The sequence below is a fragment of the Argentina silus genome (assembly GCF_951799395.1).
Source record: "Argentina silus genome assembly, chromosome: 11".
NCBI lineage: Eukaryota > Metazoa > Chordata > Actinopteri > Argentiniformes > Argentinidae > Argentina > Argentina silus.
Genome location: NC_139665.1, coordinates 6,057,407 through 6,077,552, shown reverse-complemented (window position 1 = coordinate 6,077,552; position 20,146 = coordinate 6,057,407). Strand labels below are relative to the sequence as shown.

The window sequence follows — 20,146 nt, the reverse complement described above, 5'->3', positions numbered from 1 at the left end:
TTTACCATAAATGTGTTTGGATTTGGATTCAAAATGAATGTATACTGTAATATTGTATTATGGTTCAAAGTAAGTGGAAAACATGTAAGTGCACGGACACTAATGTAAAAATAAAACAGTGGATTGGACTGGACAATAAATAAGCCCTGGGAAGTGGGGGCTGTGCTATTTTATGATCCTTTATGATACTATGTGAGCTGTTCAATAGATAACTGGAAGGGGTTTATCTCAAATGAAAAAATACTAAATTTGAGCTATTTTGCTAGAGTGGAAGTTTATTCAAATGGTTATGCCAAAAGATAATCTGTAGACAGATCATCTGGAATGAGCACTTTTGGAGCTATTGGAAAGGTTTTGACAACATTTTTATGTGAAATGGGTAGTTGGTTCCAATGTTTATATTTAAAACATATGCAGTCTAATCTTAGGATAATAAAGACACATTTTAGGGACGTATTTTTCACTGCTGGTGTCAGATCTATCCAAACTCAAATATTCCTTTTGGAAAGCTGCTATTTGCACGTGTGTATTTGTTCTTTTCATAGACTACGATAAACACACATTTAGTTCCATTTTCCAGCTGAGGCGTTATGAAAAGAGAAGTGATTCTGTGGTTTCACCCTGCCAGCTGTGATCATGAGACTAGGTGGAGAATTGTTCTTCTGTTATTGAACATCTCACCTAGGACTGTCATCAAAAAACAATCCTACACGATCACAGTGTTTCTGGTAAGTTACCGAACACATTTGTTTTGCTTTACTACGCATTGTGTATCAAAATGTGATTAATCTAATGTACAATATATAGGAGTATGATACTGTATATACTTTCTGTGTCTGGTATTCCATAGGTATATTGTTATCAGTAGAGATGTACGGTATTTGAAAGCAAATTGCTCAACTGGGCTAAGTGTTATAAATTAGCTCTTGAAGACATCATAACAACGTACAAGTTTTCTCAAAAGATTTGGCACAGTTTTGGAAACATAGGGTTCATGCTCTCAAAACGAACTTCACAACACATATTTAGTTTGGCAGAGTGATGCTGGCCTAAGCAACTACAGCTATTGGGGATGAGCCCTACTCTTGCATCATCACACTCTCAACCCTGACAACTGCTCTCATGAAAGACTGTATTACTTACTGACATTTGAATATAAATAAACACCTTTAATTGCATTTTAAAGCTTATTCTTATGAGTAGTATTTTGGTAATAGTTGCAGGGTTGATGTATTTCTGGCGAAGTTCTGGCAAAGTTCTGGCATTGTCCAGTCGGACCAAACTGGACAAATTAGCTCAAGCTCTCACCTGCAAGGACACATTTGACATGCTTTAGGTTTTTCTCACCACACAGACCCTAAGGATAATCATGCTTCCCTCAGTGCTGCTCCTGGTTGCCTTGCTGAGTGGCCTTATCTTCACTCTGGAGTCTGACCACTGGGCAACTGATGAGCTCAAACCGTAAGAGCAGTCTTGATGTGTAAACACTGTGATGCTATTCTGTAGGCAATCCTATCCCTAGCAAATGCAACAGTGATATTGGTAGCTATGTTGGCCAATAATATCTACTGTATATGTGGTGTTGTGTCTTTTTTTCTGTCTCTTCCAGGTTCTGTTCATGGAAGTGTTTGAAGTTGACTCTGCAGTGGCCCGGGGGCTTCTGTGTGGTGAGTTCACTCTACCTGGCACCGCCTCCACAACTCTTACTCCCCTTTTCTACCAACATGGGAACACAGGCTGTTTCCTATAGAAATGTGTCAACCTGGAACATTTGCAATTTCTGACATGCAGCATTTCGACCTAGGCGGCCCGCCTAGTTGATTCATATACAGGAAAAACCTCAAAGTGAATTCAGTGTCTGTTTGTCTGTCCACAGGGTATAAAGAACACTTCTGATTGTAGAGTGCCTCAAAACATCCAGAACTGGACTATCCATGGACTCTGGTAAATTACTATAGTAGAAGTGTAGTGTCTGTGATTCAAGATAATAAATTGTACCTTAACTCACTAACTGTCAAAGAATTCTGGAGCACTCACCACCATGAATGCCAAGTGTTTCATGTGGTATTTACCAGGCAATACTTTCACTGGCTACAACATGAAGCATAATAAATTATGCATTTGTGGTGAATAAAGTTGCCATTGGCACTCTAGAATGAGTTGAGTTCATGCATTTAGGTAGTATATGAACTAGGGGGCAGCAATGCAGCGCCACACAACTCACTCTGTTCCTGACCCGTAGGCCTTCGCAGGCGCTGAACTGTTGCCGCTGCTGGCCAATATTCCACTCTGACGTCAAGGTAAGACGCCACTGGTTTCAGCCACAAAGAAGCACATTGAAGCGTCTGTTTGTCTAGAAATGATCCGTCTTTGCTTCCAGGAGCTGGACCCTGAACTCTCTCAGTTTTGGCCATCACTGCTCAAGATATCCAACTTCAATTTCTGGTACTGTAAGGACCTCCTTGCCAATCAGTAGCCTGTATTGTTTGCCTGTGTTGTTCACGATATTATTGTTATATGAACACACTTAGCAGTTGTTTTGTGCACCAGCTGGATAACAGAGCCTCCCATTGAATGTATCTGTGTGTGTGTGTGTGTGTGTGTGTGTGTGTGTGTGTGTGTGTGTGTGTGTGTGTGTGTGTGTGTGTGTGTGTGTGTGTGTGTGTGTGTGTGTGTGTGTGTGTGTGTGTGTGTGTGTGTGTGTGCGCGTCTTTCTCCAACAGGAAGAATGAATGGATCAAACATGGCACATGTGCTGCTTGTGTGGAGGGCATGAACTCACCAAAACTTTACTTCCAGATATCACTTAAACTCCGTAGACACTTCGATATCGACAGGTCAGCCCCTCTATTACACATTTACACACTCCGACAATTTAAATGTACTTTTATTCAATTTACACATTCCGACTCACCAGCTACACAGTCCCCATGTGATATCTGTCTCATAATCAGTCCATTTGTAAAAGAGGTGGTTCGGTGACCGTGTCTGTGTGATGTGTAATCTTACCTTAGACTCTCTATTCTCCACCTGTATTCAGAGCGTTGGAGACGGCAGGCATCCAGCCCTCCTGTATCCACTCCTATCAGGTAAGCCGCATCCCTTTACAGTATGAGGTCAGTAGTACCGTTGGTAGACCATGGTGCCTGCAATAAGGTTGTGAGTTTGAGTCCATCTGCTGCCATACAAAATGGTATGCACCCACTGTACTATAAAGTGGATAAAGGTTATACATATATATCTAAGGCTGGTATGTGAGATTACATTAGGACCAATAGAGACGCCATAAATAATTGATCAAGTTGTTACAGTAAGAGATTACCTAACTACAACTACCACGATCAATCAGTTCATTCAAATATTTCAGAAGAAGAAAAAAGCTGTGTAATTCTAGATATCTACCATAGCAGACCAGTTCTGGCTTGCAACTTGGAATTTTTGAGTTCTTAATGCTCTAGGCACACATTAAGTATTCCAGTTTTAGTCCGTGGGAACAGTTCCAGCTGTAACATGTCTCTCAACTCACATGTGTGAGATCAGCTGGAGGACGTCCACGCGGCTCTGGCCCCGCTCCTAGGAGACATCCATGAGGTCCAGTGTGTGCAGGATGAAAAGGTAAGCTAATACGACCAGCTATGTTGGAACCAGGGTGTCCAGCGTGCCACAAGACTGAACTAAAACTCAGTCAGCAACACTAACAGCAGGGCATATCTCCAGACCACAAAGCACATTCTTGTCAGTTCGTCTTCAGTGGGGCATTGGTGCCTTGATAGAAAAACAATGGTGTGCAAATCTAGTGACCCCAGAGAGAAGGCTCAATGTGTTTTAGGACCATGTGACTTGACCAGAAAAACCTCTGGTCAGGCCTTGTGGTATAAATAAAACAAAAAAATAGCGGCCCAATCTGTCAGTTATGGCCGTCTTTTGGTAACCCCAATATTTTCTTCTTGCAGGGACGAGAGGTGTGGGTCCAAGTCAAGATTCCTCTATCACAGAACCTCACCCTTGGCTGTTTTAAACAAGACCAGGACCAAGAGGCTGAACCTACCCAGCTCAGTCACACCTCTCCTGGGCACCCTTGTCCAAAGCAGTCCCCCATATTCTACTTCCCCATAAACCATGACAGTCCACACCAGCCCTGTGACTAGTTGTCTGCCTGCTACACAGCCGGTCCACTAGAGGGGGTTAGTACAGGGGGCAGTCACCTAATACGCTTCTAAATATGCTTATGTAGAACTAATATCATGCATGCCTAGGTACAGCCTATATAATCTGCACCAAATGGGATATACCAAAGCGCAAGTGTTAGCAATGTTGCCTTTAGGCTGGGAGGCCCAGGTTCAACATTCTCATTACACTGCTGTTTTTTTTTCTTCATAGCAAGCAAATTATTACAGGGCTATGGACTACAATACTTAGTTTAAATTGAGAGCACTTCAATCTCATCATTCTGTCTATGAATGCATCTTGTTAATCAATGCCATGAGAAAATACTGTTTAATACTGACACTTATTACCTCCTTAAACTTTGTTTTAAGCTTGATTATAATATTAAAGTTGATACATTTGATCAAACATGACATTTATAAAGACACCACACAATGTTCAACAGTTCACATTTTATTGACATGGTATTCTGTTTCCCAAAAGAAAATTTCTACATCCCAAAAAAATAAAGTGTAGACAGAAAATACAATCAGAGAGCACTAAAAACAGATTTGGGGGGGGGGGGGGGTGGTTCACTAAGAGTACAAGTCTGACTAACTGAAAGAACAAAACCTTGCAAATTTGTCATTTCAAATATTCAATAAAGAACATGGTGGGAAGAGTAATCCATCCAAGAGCACGTATTTCGGTTGCTTTGCCGTGAGGAAGTACAGGGTTTCTGCTAGTCCCTGCTTCCTATAGCTGCTCCAATACATCCGTGAGGATTGGACAGGTGGAAGCAATATGGAGACACTTCCACCCAGCCAACGAGTCAGAAGGCAAGACATGGCCATTACCATATTGTTTGCATCCATCTAGTCCTTGCAGATCTACGAGAGTGCCTAGGGGGTAAAGGTTGACTGGCTCAGAGCTCTAGTCTGCCTAGGAAGCGCAGGTTGAGGATCTTCAGCTGGTCATCCAGCTCCATCCTGACGATGCCGTCATCCCCGTCGATACTCAGGAGAATCCCTGTGGCCTCGCGGTCCTCCCCCAGAATCACCTTCACCTGGAGGGAGGGAGAGAAGGGAGAGAGCGAGAGGTTATACACACAATGAGGGCAGTGGCTTTCATTCCATGTACCTCTCAAGTGGCATGTGAGAGAACCTCAAGAGTATTCCAATGTCCAAAGAAAGCAGCGTAGGAATGGTTTCATGCATGGCCACCATGCATCAGAGACATGGACAACCTTGACAGTTGTGTTTCTACTCTGTGTAATGTGAAGAGATGGGGTGGTGATGGGCAGCCTCACCTTGTTGTTCTTGGTGGGGGTGACGGGCTCCAGGTGTTCACTAGAGATGCTGACCACCTTCTCTGTGTCCTGGAGGAACACTGAGCACATTCCACCCTGACGGAGAGAGAACAGATGTATTTGTAACAAGGTATTGTTTTTAAGCGTCATTTCTGTTGTATTGGGGTTACCAAAGGACAATGGAAGCTGAATTCATTAAATGTAGTTGTTGTTTTTTTATTACCCGTAATACTTCTTTAGTATACCCTCTGGTCATTAATCAAGATCAGTGTCAGGCTCAAACGATCATATTAAATAATAGTACTGGTGTGTTTAGCCTGGAGCTGCTCAATATTGACAGACTCGCCCGTCCCATAACAGTGATTACATTCCATTTAATCCAAGATTTAATAAGAAGATTGATTAAGACCCAGGTGGTTAGGGTTAGGGTTAGGGTTAAAATCTTGTGGAATGTAATCACTGTTATGGGACGGGCGAGTCTGTCAATATTGAGCAGCTCCAGGCTAAACACACCAGTACTACCCAGCAACACACACAACAAACACTCCTGCCGTGGGCTGAACTCACCGTCACGCTGCGGATGACGCCCGTCTGGTTGACCACCTGGGCGTCCAGGAAGGTGTCCTTAACGCGGACCAGGATGTCGGTGGTGACCCAGTCGCAGGAGGTCTGGTCGATGTTGGAGCCGGGGGTGTGAGGGTTGTAGCCCCCCGGGGAGGGGGCCCCTGGGGTCATGGGGCTGTAGCCTACCGGGCTGGGGCTCGGACTGGCCTGGGGGGGGGGGGGGGGGGGGGAGAACTAGTCAGCCTCCGCAGATATTCAATTCAATAAATTGAAACTTAAAAAGGAATTTTCCTGACAAATGTGTAAGGTTGATTCAGCTGGCTAAAAGTATTAACATTTTAATTAAAACAAATTAAAGGAACAGTTTATAAAACAAACAAAAAATGTTTTTGTGTATTGTAACAACCTTGTATAAAGGCCAGTTAGAATTCAATCCCCGCTGAGGGCAAGCTACTCTACCCGGCTGTTCGCTACAGTATATTTCTCGTCAGTCCGTTGTAAGTATGATCACGTCTTACCTGGTACGCCATGGGTGAAGGGGTGGGATGGTAGCTGGCTGGCGAGTGTGTGTTCTGGTAGCCCACGGGGCTGGGCGCCACCTGGTGGTAGCTCTGGGGACTAGGACTGGGCTGGTAGGAGCCCTGCGGGGACGGGGCTGCGTACGGGGAGTACTGCTCTGTGTTGTACCTGACGAATACACGCAGTCAGTGAAGAGAACACGTTTCACCCAGAGCCTACCATCCAACTGACTGGGGTTGGAGACCATAGGCTTGGCATTGGAACATGTCCAAGGTCCTAGTGACCAACAGCTGGCTTTTCGCCAAGTACAAACGTTCAGTATTTCTTCACATATAAATCCAATTTAACTAAGCATGCGCATGTGTGCATGTGAGAGACCAAGTAATAGATTGAGAGTGTGTGTGTGTGTGTGTGTGAGTGTGTCTTACATGGCTGGGGTGCCAGGGGTCTGGGGGTTGTACTGAGGGTTGACCTGAGGCGAGGGCACCTCGGGGTATCCGGGGGTCTGGGGGTTAGGGGTGCCCCCATAGCCCTGGGGGGACGGGGAGGGCTCGTCATCATAGCCAAACTCGTAATCATCATCCGCCCTGAAACCAGAGGAACAAACACAAGCGTCATTCACAAAATCCACACCAGGCACAGAGAACGGCTGCCTCCCCACTTTTTACAATCAAATGTCGCTTCACACTTTAGCGATAGGAACAAATTGAATGCATACTGTTTTGGTGTGCAAGTGAGTTCTAGTCACTCATTTCGTAGACAATCAAAGTATCGCTGCCTCAACACATGCCTTACCACATAAAACACTTGGCACTCTAGGTGGTTGAGTGTTCCAGAGTTCTTTGGCACTGAGCGAGTTAAACAGGTTTTGGGTCTCTTACCTGGAGGGGGTGTTGGGATTGTTGGGGTCCCACGCGCCACTCTGACCCGGCGTTCTGCTCCCGTCGTGAATGGGGGTCTGCGAGCCGTAGTGGGGTGTGCGGTTCCCTATGGAGAACAAGGATTAGGACTAGGTTGAGAACGACGCACATGACTGACGGCCACAATGGAAATATGTCCCCTTTTTTTTTAATGGTATTCTCATTCGTTTTGAATGCATGTACTGCTGCTGCACCGATGTGCCATCATAAAACATTAAACACATTTGATCAGTCAGGTGTATAAACCCCTAGACTGGACTCTCACCGTCGTGCAGGGGGGTCTGGGAGCCGTACATGGGGGTCCGAGAGCCTGTCCCGTACATGGGGGTCTGAGACCCGTACATGGGGGTCCGGCCGTGGGTAGAGGTCTGGCCGCTGTGTCTCTTGGCTCCCCTGCTCAAGACAAAAACACGGTCACACTCATTAAAGATGGACACAGTAACATGATATAACTGTGGGGACACTTATTGGGGGCTATACCATAATAGGGCTTAAAAAAGGATACAAATCAGTGTCTATAAAAGCATGTAAAGTAACCAGCTACTGTGGTATTATAAATAGGTTTTCATCGTTTGTAAAGTGGCCTATGATTCCCATTGAAAGCAATAGGTGGCTGAGTGACTTCTGATGTCACAGCATAATATTCATGCGGATGGAGAGAAATGTGTCTTTTTAAAGGAGTTTGATGATTCATAGAGCCTATGTTCATAGTACAGTACATCTAGCCAATCTCAACGTACATGGTGGTGAGGCGCTGGCGGTCTACGGATATGGTTTGGCACGTCGAGTGCAGCTCCACCCTGGCTGTTGACTCGGTGGCGTCCTTAACCACCCCAATGTACCCTGGGAAAAGAGAGCGAGGTTTCAGGCCAAAGAAGATGCATGGAAAAAATGATGTCATGGAGCTCTGAGAGTCATCCAAAGCACTAACTTCCCTTGCGTGTGCGCACTAGCATTGTTCTCCCCCCCCCCCCAAGGGTTTAAAACAGCAGGTTTTGGCGGAATAGAGGGAGGGATAGTTCTGCCCCACCACTCGGGGTAAACAAACATGGAAACAGGGTGTTTTAGGGTGTCAATTTAGTAAAGGTCTGTTTGGGAAATAATAGGGAAATAGCAGCTTAGGGTTACCACTACTGTGCATTTCTTCCTGCTTGTAAACAAAACGATAGAAACCACCAGCCTCACTACAATTCTGCTATAAAAATCGATCTATTTCTAAATGAATGTGCTGTAATGTTGCCAGACTCAACAGGCCCCCTGGTCGAGACCTTTCCTCACCTTTGTAAGGCCCCTGAGAGATGCGGACGGTCTGTCCAATCAGGTCGTTGTCTCTCCTGCCCCGGCCACGGCCCATCCCTCCACCCCCTCCTCCGCCCCGCTGCTGCTGACCTGAGAGAGAGAGAGAGAGAGAGGTGGGTCAGGGACAGGCGGCCTGCAGGTCTGACAGCCAATAACGCATCAACAGTTCATGTGTTAAGGGTGGCCGTTGAAAGGGTGGGACCAGGACTTTGGAGGGAAGTGATGTTCCATGTGCTGTGTGTGGACCTATTCTATACCCTCCGCCCTGAAGTGTCTCCTTCACCTCCCCTCGTGGACAAAAAAGCATTTGATTGGTGCAAGCAATATTTTTTACCAGTCCATCCCTTTAAAAATCCGTGAAGGGGAAGTGAACGAATACACAAAAAGGTAGGGAACGGGATGGAGGTGTGCTCTCTGAGCAGAGCAGAGCAGTACTCACCCCCGCCACCACCACCTCCAGGGTGCATGGGACTGCTGATGCGTGGGCTCATGGGAGCGAAGCCCCCCACAGTGAAGTTAGTCACATCTCTGGGCTGCAAAAACAATTTAAAAAAATTAAAAAAAACAGTCCAAGGTAAAATGTTAAATTGTTCCTGAAATTCAAGACTCCACGAAAGGCGATCTGACCGGCCCTCTCCCCTTCAGTGAGATCACAATCAATTAAAGTAAACAGATGTGTGTGTTTGTGTGTGGCTGGCACAATAATAGGCTACACACACTGGCTCTCACAGTTAGGCTGTGCTAGGAAAGCAAATAAATTAAAAAAAAATCCAGCAGGGTGTGGGGTACTTGGGGCGGGGGGGGTGGGGGACACACAAAAAAACCCTGCCTTAAAACTCCTTTGATGAGAACTTTTAACGTTCAGAAAGAATGATATTGTGTATAACGGATGCGCCTCTCTGACGTGTGCGTAACGCGCAAGGAATCATGTCAGCTCTAGAATCATGTCAGCTCTAGAATCATGTCAGCTCTGTTGGCCACATTTCTGTCTGCAGCGCCACCCAGGGGACTGACCTTGGAGCCTCCCGCCAGGACCACATGGCGCGTCTTACAGACGAACATGCCACCGTTCTCCACCAGCTTCTTACAGTGCAGGAAGGCAAACCCTCGGAACAGGTGGCGAATCTCTCCCTCGCGTCCCTGGCAAAAAGAACAAAAACACAACCATATATACGAAAACAAAGAAATAAATCCTGTAGCACATAGAAAATGTTGGCTAAACAAAAGGAACAAATTTCTCCCTCCGGGTTAGTCTTAGTCAACCATAGAAAACAGCAGCTACTTATCGCTTCCTCCCATGCTTAGCAAATAGGAAGCTCTGCCAACCGCATCAATAACAGCTCATTATCGGTCGCTTTTGAAAATGACAGGCAAAAGATTTCCGCCAACTGTTCCATTCAAAGGGGCGCTTGTCAATTCGGTTTATTCTTGTACCCGTTTCCCCCCCCCCCCAAATGTTTGCACTCTTACAGAACGCTCCAAACTTGTTTTCAAGTGCATTCCTGTGTTACTTAGTCATGACAGAATCCGCCGGCTACGCTCAGCTTACTCTAATGGAATCAGACCGGGTCAATTGTTTCTGAAAGAAAGCACATACTATTTTGTATGTCTTACCGAGTGGGGCCCGTCGATGACCTTGACGATGTCCTTGACATGGATGTTGTTCTGCTCCGAGTCCAGCGCCACAGCAAAGCGGTTGTCTTTCCGCCGGTTCACTGCCTGGTGGCGCACCGTCATCACCTTGCCGTGCATGTTCAGGACCTACGGAGGATGTGTGTGTGTGTGTGTGTGTGTGTGTGTGTGAGCACCACAGAAACAGAGCCCATCTGAGTTGGACCTCCAAATGTTGGTTTTGCATCACTAAAGCGGAATTTCACTTGTAATAATTTTTTTTTGTATATTACTAGTCAGCCGACCATTGAACCCCTTTCAATGGAAACTATCACTTTAAATGCTGCAAACCATTTGACCCTTTGGGGACAATAAAGACCCAAACAAGATACATCTGGTAAATCAGCACAGGAAAAGACAGGTTTATTCATTCAGAGGAACCATCTTAGGGCTAACCCTAACTTTAGGGACAAAAAGAGTGGAGAGTGGTACCTGGAAGGTCTCCCTCTCCAGTCTGACGATAACTCCCACAGTTTGGGGGTCCAGTTGGACCAGCTCACCCCATTCGTGTTGCCCCCCAGCATCCACCCCCGAGGCAGTCTCCGAACAAAGCTGCAAGTCCCTGGGCAAAACTTTCAACTGTGGAGGGCGCGCACACACACACACACACACACACACACACACACAGCTGAATAAACAATGTCAAAACAAGTCAAATGCATTTATCACACACTGACCAAAAACACCAATAACACACTCGTAATAATAAATAGTTTTACCTCGTGCATGGTCAGGTCAGAGAACAGGATGACAAAGTTCTCCTCCACACGCACAATGAGACCCGTGTCTCCCTCGTAGCGACCCGCAATCACCTTCACGTGGTCGCCCATGCGGAAATACTTCCTCAACTCATGAGCTGGGAACTCCAGAGGGTCCTGTACACAGACACAGTATCGACAGTTAAAACCGCAATCTGTAATTTGAATGTGTCTGACCAAACTGTCAAACTGTCAGAAACAGACTCCATGAGGGTGGCATGAGGGCCCAACGTCCTCTAGTGGGACCTGTGCTTACTGCCCAGCACCGTGCAGCTCGATTGGCATTCGCGAGAGAACACCACAATTGGCAGGTCCGCCATTGGCGTCCTGTTCTCTTCACAGATGAGAACAGGTTCACACTGAGCACATGTGGCAGACGTGAAAGAGTCTGGAAACTCCGTGGTGAACGTAATGCTGCCTGTAACATCATCCAGCATGACCGGTTTGGTGGTGGGTCAGTGATGGTCTGGGGAGGCATATCCTTGGAGGGTCGCACCTCCATGTCATAGCCAACGGTACCCTGACTGCTGTTAGGTACCGGGATGAGATCCTCAGACCCATTGTCAGACCTTACGCTGGTGCAGTGGGCCCTGGGTTCCTCCTAGTGCAGGACAATGCCCGGCCTCATGTGGCCAGAGTGTGTAGGCAGTTCCTGGATGAAGAAGGCATTGATACCATTGAATGGCCCTCTCGTTCCCCTGACCTAAATCCAATTGAGCACCTATGGGACGTTATGTATCGGTGCATCCGACGCCACCAAGTACCGCCACAGACTGTCCAGGAGCTCACTGATGCCCTGATCCAGGTCTGGGAGGAGATCCCCCAGGACACCATCCGCCGACTCATCAGGAGCATGCCCAGACGTTGTCGGGAGTGCGTACAGACACTACTGAATCACATCATGAGTTGCCGTGATAAAATTCACACAAGTTGGATCAGCCTGTGATTTGAATTTTTTACTTTGATTTTCGGTGTGATTTTGAATCCAGCCCTCAATGGGTTGATGATTTTGGTTTCCATTGACCGTTGTTACGTCATTTTGTTCTCAACAAATTATACAATGTACATCAGTAAAGATTTTCAACTTGAATAATTCGTTCATCAAGATCTGATGTGTCCCTTCATTTTTTTGAGCAGTGTACTACCAAATCCTTTAAAAAAAGTCAGCGGTGGAGGGGCTAGGGGCAGAGGGGCCAGTGGCGGACGGGCGAGGGGCAGAGGGGCCAGGGGATGTCCTTACCTTTAGATCCTCATGCTTTGGCATGATGGTTATCTTGTTGCCGTCCACACTCAGGATCTTGCCCTGCAGGTTGATCAGCTCCCCCTCACACACTTCCACGTTGTCACCAGCCTGCAGGTTGTGTTCCCGCTCTTTACCTGCACTCTCACACACACCATTTCACTTAAAAATAGATCTTAGAAGTAGAGAGACACACACACACACGCCTCAAAGAGCCCCTCTTCCATATACCAAACATCATGGTTATCACATAACAGAAGTGCCTGTACCTGCTGTTTCTGTGACCACCTCCAGATCGATGCCCTCTGGCTGGTCCTCAAACTTCTCTAGCTCTGACAGCGTGGGCTTCACTCCCTCAGTGATCTGGACACAAGGGACATGGGAACTTACAACCTGAGGCCATAGTTACAGCTTAAACTAGACCAGCTCTGCAGCTGTTTGTCTGAACAGGGCTGTCAATAGTTGGTTGAAAAAATTTGAATAGTATAAAACGGCTAACTAGTCTTCTTACAACAGCAGACATGGCAAAGCTCTTGAAGAGGAAGCCCTTGCGGCTGTAACGGTTGGCTTCAAATATCATGAAGTCTCCATCGTGGCTGACATCTCCACCAAGTGACCTTAAAAAACAAACACAAAAAAAAACACAATGGAACGGTTAACTCAGACTCTTATCCTACACATTTAGGGCTGAAGAAAAAACAAACGGCTGGCATAAAATAAGATGGGTTTGGGGAAACTCTCAAATTCATAGACCAGAGCTTCATGACACTGAAATATGTTTCAAACTATAATTTCAAAGCTATACAGTGTTTGCTTACAAAGACAGTGATTGGAAAACCATGAAGTAAAACAACCTTCCGGTGATGATAGGGTTAAGACAGTTGTACTAAGCTCATTCGGTATTCATAAATGAGATTCTTAAATTAAATGAGATTCTTAAATACATTTTAAAATCCTCCCACTTCATTTCATGAACTATTAGATTGTTATCAGAAATTCTATGTACCTGATCTTCTCTGCATCAAAGAGTCTCTGGGGCGGTCTCTTGAACTTCTTCCTCTTGGCGAACCAGTCTTTCTGTGGGGTCAGCAACCAGAGTAGCATCAGGGACAAGTAGGGAGGCAGGGGAGTAAACAACTGGAGAACACAAGAGTGGTGTTGATGCTGTTGCTTACCAAGCTCATCCGGGCTTTGATCCGGTCCAAATCTATCCTGGGAATCATCTTCAATGATATTGTGTTCTGACTGGGCTCCACGTAGTCCACCTTTTGGATGAAAATGTAAAAGTTGCAAGAACATAGAGGAGAGCTTCATCACAAGTCCAGCAGGCATGTTATTAAACTATGAGGCTGCCTATACAGTGAAGACATACTAAACAAAGAAGTATTTGACATCCATTGTGTTTTAAGCATACCTGGGCGATGTCGTCTTTATAGAGGCCTCTCTTGAGTCTGACCCAGGACTTGGGCTTGAGGTTGGTGACCTCTTTAACCACTTTGAGGACGTCTGTCATCTCCTTGATGGGGACCATCTGTTGGTTCCAGAAGCCCATTCGAAGGTTGCCCACCCCCTCAATGGCTGCCTTGACATGAGTCTGCTTGTAGGACTCCACATAAATATAACCTTTTACATGTTCAGGAGCCACCACGGACTTGATTTGGAGGGGCTATGTGGAAAAGACATTTTGGGGAAATTAGAGAGGTCTTTCTACAACATTTGAGTAAGATTTATATTTTTCTTTCAGCTGGACTGAGTTCTGGGTACATATTGGATGCATTGGAAATGATACAGGGTCTCACTCGATTTAAAGCCTCACAAAATGTATACTATATTCCAAGAGAATCAGAAACTGTTAACAGTTGAATGTGCAAAAAGTATGACTTACCGTGTCAGTGAATTGATAAGCAACAAATTTCCTCATCAATGCGATGGCAGTTGCTCTCTCTTCCCCAATCTGTAATGACACAGTGTTAGCATGCCAAGGCTTTTTTTAATTGTCTGTTTAACTAAAAGATGTCAGAAAAAGGAAAAACACTCCACATACCTTGCACTTGACAGTCCAAAGATTTGGGTCCCTTAAAAAAGTTAAAGTAAAGAACATTTAGCAAATTAACGTTTAATTCTACTAGTCCGCTAATAATTAACTAAGCATTTGATAGAGGCAATACATACTTGACGCCAGGGAGCAACTGTTGCTGGGTGATGTCATCAGAAAGCTCCTCAGAACTCCCAGGCAAACTGAATAAATGGAAGACAACATTAGAGTCCAGGCTTTTACTTGCTGGATTAAGATAAACATAGTGAAATTTGCTGAACCGGCTTCAATTTGGGCCAACTATCTCCACAATTTAATACTGTGACAAAAACTCACTGTTCTCCTCCTGAAGACTTGGCATATTTCCTCATGTAATATTCACCCAAGGCCTCCTCTCTGGAATCTCTGCAATATCCAAACACATAAAAGAAATCACACAAGGCCAATGCCAAAGTTACAACTGAAATGACAATAAGTCATTGGCAGAGCTATCGGAAATAAGTGAAAGAGAGGCTACTGCATTTCCATCTTGTCCATCAGTTTCACAAAGTGCTGGATGGTAAAAAAGGAAAAGCAGTGGTTCGTCATAGACAAAGTACCTCCAGAGATTCTGCAACCTGCGGGACCCAGAGTGGTCCTCATCCAGAACCACATGGTCAATGTTGGACACTGTAGAAGAGAGCAGACTCAGTGAGGGCATTGTGGGGCTACTCAGTTACGATTACAATGATATTGTTCATTTGGTTGACAACTCAACTCCCTACTTCATGCCTCAAAATATAGGGACACTTCACTATTTTGACACTTACAGTTTAAGTGATGAATCTGTGCTGTCGTAGAATGGATCCAGCTTTTCAAATGCATATCTAAGTTAATAAGCTAAGCTAATTTAGTTATGACCAGCAGCCTGCTCCCTCATCGTTACGATAAAGTTGGAGCTAAAGAGGCAAGCAGCTTCCTACTCTAAAAAGCACAGAAACATTATTTTACAAACTCCTAACATGAGTATATTGAGGCTGTGTGTGGTTAGCCCGAGGACTCTCAATTTGACTGTCTCATCCCATTTAAAAAGTTGCTGCTTTTCATCCCCCTTGACTGACAGCAGCTCTAAGTCCACAACATTTTCAGCAATCTTCGACTGCTATAGCTTGTTGTAATCCTAACACATTCATGGTTCAAAAACATAATACTTAATGTGTATGCTAGGGCTGCAACTATCTGTACTGTATTTGGGTAATCGAGTATTCTGACGATTAATCGAGTCATCGGTTGAGAAAACATTTTGGGAAAACACTCCTTTTCTAATACTTTATTAAGAAAAACGAATAAATGAGGTAGGCTATTGCCTTTGCATCTTAGAACCATTGACATATGTCTATGATTGGGACCAGAACATGTTTTCCATCCTGTTTTTAAATATAAAAATATACTTTGCCAGTTTAGAAAAAAAAACATAATCAAGTGTCATTTTCAGCATTCAGGAGAAAAGAGAAAAAAAATACTAGAGGCAGACAATTCTAATAAAGGACTTTTTGTAATCAATGATTCTATGAATTGTTTCAGCCCTAGCGCATGCACTTGGCCGCTGACCTGGTCATATCCCGAGAGCTCACTGCTCCGCTCTCGAGACACGAGCAGGTCAGTGGTCAAAACACCATACACGGTCAGTGGAACATCTCAAAAAGTAAGAACACTTACCCTCCGCTTCCTCTGCTCAGGTCCAGGCAGGTTCAGGGGGAGAAGTGCACATTAAAAGCCAAATGACATTGTCAAGTGCACACAGCAAAGAGGGGCAAGGACAATGGCACAGGCAGGTGCAAAATAAGCAAACAAATGGAAGAAGAAAAAAAAAAAGAAAACCATTCATGATGTTAAAAACGTGACTGGTAGATTTGAACATGGACACTCATGGGTCTTTATTCTGTGAGATTGCTGATTGATGTGCCACGAAAAAAACAAAATCATATCAGTTCATTCAAACATGACGAATTAGCTTTTCTTCTAACAGGAAGCAATTTCAGGCAAATTGTCACACTTGGTTCACCTCCCTTTTAGGCACTTATCAAAACAATGAGTCCCCTGGTCAGATTGGTGACAAAACATACCTCCACTATTCCTAAGTGTCTGATCAACTTGACATTCTAGAATCTTTTTTCTGACTAAGAACTTAAGAACCATTTCAAACATAACTGATAAAAGGTAGAGAGCCTTACTAATCATATAGAAGAACCAAATAATGTTATTTGCCTTCTGTGCTCCCTTAGATAACACGTACAGTAGAGTGGAAATGGGGTGGGGTTAAAACAGGATGTGACGTACTGTGTAAGAAATAGCTAATCCATTTCATTGGATACAAGGAAAACGAGTAAGCAGAAAAATCTGGAATTTATTTACCGTTAACTGAAGGTGGCATGCACAAGAGAAGGAATTATTAGCACAGGTAGAACACAGTCAACACTGTCATTATTCACAATAATCTAAACTTCAAGTGGTTTGATACTGTTTCCTTATGCTCCCTGTCCCTTGCAGACTTCAAATACAACAGACTACCGTGCCAAGTCTGTCCACATCAACAATGGTCCTATAGTCATGTTGTTTAAAATGCCCTCACAGGTTTCTTCAAACACAGCAGCACATGTGACCTCACCTTTTTCCAAAATGTCCTCAGCGCCTTCCTCCCATGGATCTTCATCTTCATACTCATCATCCACATCTACATAGAACCAGAGGGAGAAATGGAATGACATACTAGAGATACTAGAGATACTTATTGTGGGACAATACCCTAGAAGAATGCAGGAATAAGAAGAGACGGGACCTACCGGCTTCATCCAGAATGAATCCTCCATGCCTGGGTTTCTTTCTGGGACGATCATCATCGTCCTCTTCCTCCTCTTCATCATATTCCTCCTCATCCAAGTCTTCACCTTCTTCTTCTGCGGCCTTATCACTTCCGGATAGGCTTCTCTGACCGTCATCTTTCTGTACATTGGGCAAAAACATTTGACCCACTCATGAAAGTGTGTGAATGTATAGTAGTGCCCAACTACTAAGAGTTGAAGTCCATTCCATTTCTATTCCGACAGTTTAGGAAGTAAACTGAAATTACAATTCGGTACAATTCAAAAGTATCCTCCCTGAAAAGCAGAGGAAATGTGCAATTGGAATTTCTGTGAAATGGAATTCACCCCAATTTTAATACGACGGGCTCTAGTTTCAGATGTATTACCAGCTGCTCCCATAAACATTACAGAAGCCATTTCTGTATATACTAAATGAATGGCTGCATAAATTCATGGCTAATCAGCATTAGCTCTGAACGGCTAGCCTTACGCCATGGAAGGGTTTCATGACACATTTTCGTTCCAAGGACTAGTCCGACCCAATGCTAGCCGCTGCTTTACTACAACGATGGTAAGCAAGTCTCGTAAAATGGTCAAAACCCTCACTCTCTTAATACATGATCGAATGATTGCTTTTGTAAAATCACGGGGGGGAAATACGTGGTTTAAGCAATTATCACTGCCCGCGGTCGCAGGGAAGCTGCCCGTTCTAGGCAACATTAGCCAACCTTTCCATGGCGATGTCTTGGTAGGCAAGCTAACTTGAGGATCATTAGCTACAGCTCCACTGTCTGCCAAGCATTACGCTGGTACATATGCATCACTGTGTAGTGTGCATTGGTTACAAACGGGCGAAACCAATCAAAAATCAAAAGTCTAAATGGTAGCTAGGTTGCTAATTGCGTTAGCAATCGTAAATATTGTCATCCAGTTAGCTAGCTAGCTAATCTGGACCGCCAGCCATACCTCATTTTCTTCCGCTTCCTCGGCTTCGCCCTCGCTGCTTCCCCCACTCTGGTTGTCAGAGAAGTCGCTGTCCTCGCTGTCAGACATGCTTCAAGCCAGGCTCTCTTTTAACTAGTGATGGAAATTAATAGAGTATTCTCTATTAACACATACATACAGGAAAGGCCTGGTGACGCTGGCAAGCAAACCAAGTCATGGAATCGCACACAAAACAACCAAGATGGCTATTGCTCAGTGAGGTAGCTAGCTAGCGCTTAGCTTGAAACCAGAAATTCAAAGGCATTACCATCATCTTTTCATAAACATATTGGAAACATATACCATACCTTTCTAAATCGCTCGTCCGGGTTTGGACTTCACTACGAAAACGATGAGGTGTGGTATAGCCAGCCACAAATTACTAGCTAGCTAGCCAGCTAGCTAAATGCAAGAAATATTTGATCACTTCCACGTCTTCCTCAGATACACAGAATCACGAGATTTAGGGGGCTGCGAGCCACCTATCGCGAGGATTTGAGCAGGGTTCAAGTCACTGGTTTTAGATGGTGGTTCATGCAAACACACACAGCAGCACTAGAGTAGAGACCAAGGCCGGCGTTGGCTATGGGCAGGGGTGGGCTCACCCAAACGTGCGTCTTGCCCACCCAATCAAAAGTAAAGTTTTTTTTTGTTGTTCTGTTCAGCCAGTGGATAAATAGCACAGAAAACACCAGTACCGTTTCTAACTTTTGATTGGGTGGGCAGACTACAGCCCGCCTCCAAAGTCGCCCACTGCCCATCCCCTCTTCTCGTCGTGTTCAGGCACAAACACAGAGCTCGGAAGCAGACCCTACCGAGTGTCTCTCGGAGCATGCCGAGGGGGAGGGGTGTTGCTATGACAACTAAGAACTCTGATGGCTCAGATTGCGCACACACACAGGACAAGGCCAAGCAAGTAAAAGCACACACACGGTCCCGCTGCTTGTGAAAAATCACACAGTCAAACGCATATCCTGCTCTAAATCGTGTATGGATTGGAACAAATTAGTGAACAAATGTCAGTTTAACTTCAGTTAAGTTTTTGTTTATTATGCTTATTTTTGTCAGGGATCATGTACAAAAACAGTAATCTCAGAGAGAGGAGATGATTTGCACCAGATTTAGCTACTAGCAAACGTCCATCAGTCGGCCATTTGCATCAACTCTAATTTATTCGATGAAGGGAGATGGACATTCTGAGGAGAATGATCTGTGTCTGCCAGAGGAGGAGTTCCAGCCGCTGTCTGCTGGCAGGGTGCGGAACTTGATGGCGTAATCGGAAACCTGATTCTTGCCCTGGTGCAGGCCCATGAGCGCTCTTGCTGCCTCTCAACCAGGGGTTGTGTGATTGAATATCTTGCAGAGAGTGTCAGTGAAAACCTCCAGGGAATAGCAGACTAGAGAATTCCTAGCCCACTCAGCCGTGGCCCAAGCTTCAGCTCTGCTGATAAGGTTGGTGATGACGTAAGCTGCCTTGGCTCATTCCATCTGGAATGATGACGCCTGTAGCTCGAAGTGCAGCCCACACTGGACCAGGAATGCCCGACAGTTACCGGAGTCCCCGGAGAACCGTTCGGTTCTGGAGAACCAGTGCCGGTGGTGTGAGCAGGGGAGCAGGAGCTGGAACTGGAACAGGGGCGGGATCACGGGTCGGAACTGGCACCAGGACTGGAGGAGAAGAGACAAGAGTCTCAAGGCACGCCATCAGCTGCTGGATCTGGTCAGCCAGCTGGCAAACCTGGCCGCCGATAGAAGCCTGGAAGCCCTCGTGTCTCTCTGACAGCCCACTTACCCCCAGGCAGATTGAGGTGAGTTGCTCATCATGGTGAAGAATCCATCTCCTGGGTTTGAAACGCCG

At 45.2% G+C, this 20,146-nt stretch overlaps 2 protein-coding genes across 3 annotated transcripts; one reads left to right on the top strand and one right to left on the bottom strand.

Annotated features, from left to right (window-relative positions):
• Positions 1–677: 677 nt before the first annotated feature.
• rnaset2l (ribonuclease T2, like) lies at positions 678–4,804 on the top strand. Its single transcript, XM_083680695.1, has 10 exons — positions 678–728; positions 1,355–1,461; positions 1,610–1,667; positions 1,877–1,944; positions 2,243–2,300; positions 2,381–2,445; positions 2,724–2,837; positions 3,041–3,089; positions 3,541–3,615; positions 3,954–4,804. The coding sequence occupies exons 2-10, from the start codon at positions 1,370–1,372 to the stop codon at positions 4,146–4,148; spliced, it is 774 nt and encodes a 257-aa protein (XP_083536821.1). The 5' UTR covers positions 678–728; positions 1,355–1,369; the 3' UTR covers positions 4,149–4,804.
• On the bottom strand, positions 4,624–18,726 carry supt5h (SPT5 homolog, DSIF elongation factor subunit). Of its 2 annotated transcripts, XM_083680694.1 has the most exons (30): positions 18,597–18,726; positions 18,271–18,381; positions 17,284–17,443; positions 17,109–17,174; positions 16,160–16,171; positions 15,061–15,130; positions 14,798–14,866; positions 14,599–14,664; positions 14,471–14,501; positions 14,312–14,380; positions 13,841–14,092; positions 13,602–13,691; positions 13,433–13,503; positions 12,938–13,043; positions 12,696–12,789; positions 12,427–12,563; positions 11,148–11,303; positions 10,861–11,007; positions 10,372–10,518; positions 9,772–9,897; positions 9,197–9,290; positions 8,737–8,847; positions 8,199–8,301; positions 7,724–7,851; positions 7,420–7,525; positions 6,967–7,125; positions 6,538–6,706; positions 6,023–6,226; positions 5,456–5,551; positions 4,624–5,212 (listed from the first exon to the last, which is right to left on the bottom strand). In XM_083680694.1, exons 2-30 carry the CDS (start codon positions 18,355–18,357, stop codon positions 5,072–5,074), a joined length of 3,267 nt encoding a protein of 1,088 aa, XP_083536820.1. In that variant the 5' UTR covers positions 18,358–18,381; positions 18,597–18,726; the 3' UTR covers positions 4,624–5,071. The 2 variants fall into 2 exon arrangements, with proteins under 2 accessions (XP_083536820.1, XP_083536819.1); XM_083680693.1 differs by lacking the exon at positions 16,160–16,171 and having other exon boundaries at positions 17,097–17,174.
• Between the last annotated feature and the right edge of the window lie 1,420 nt (positions 18,727–20,146).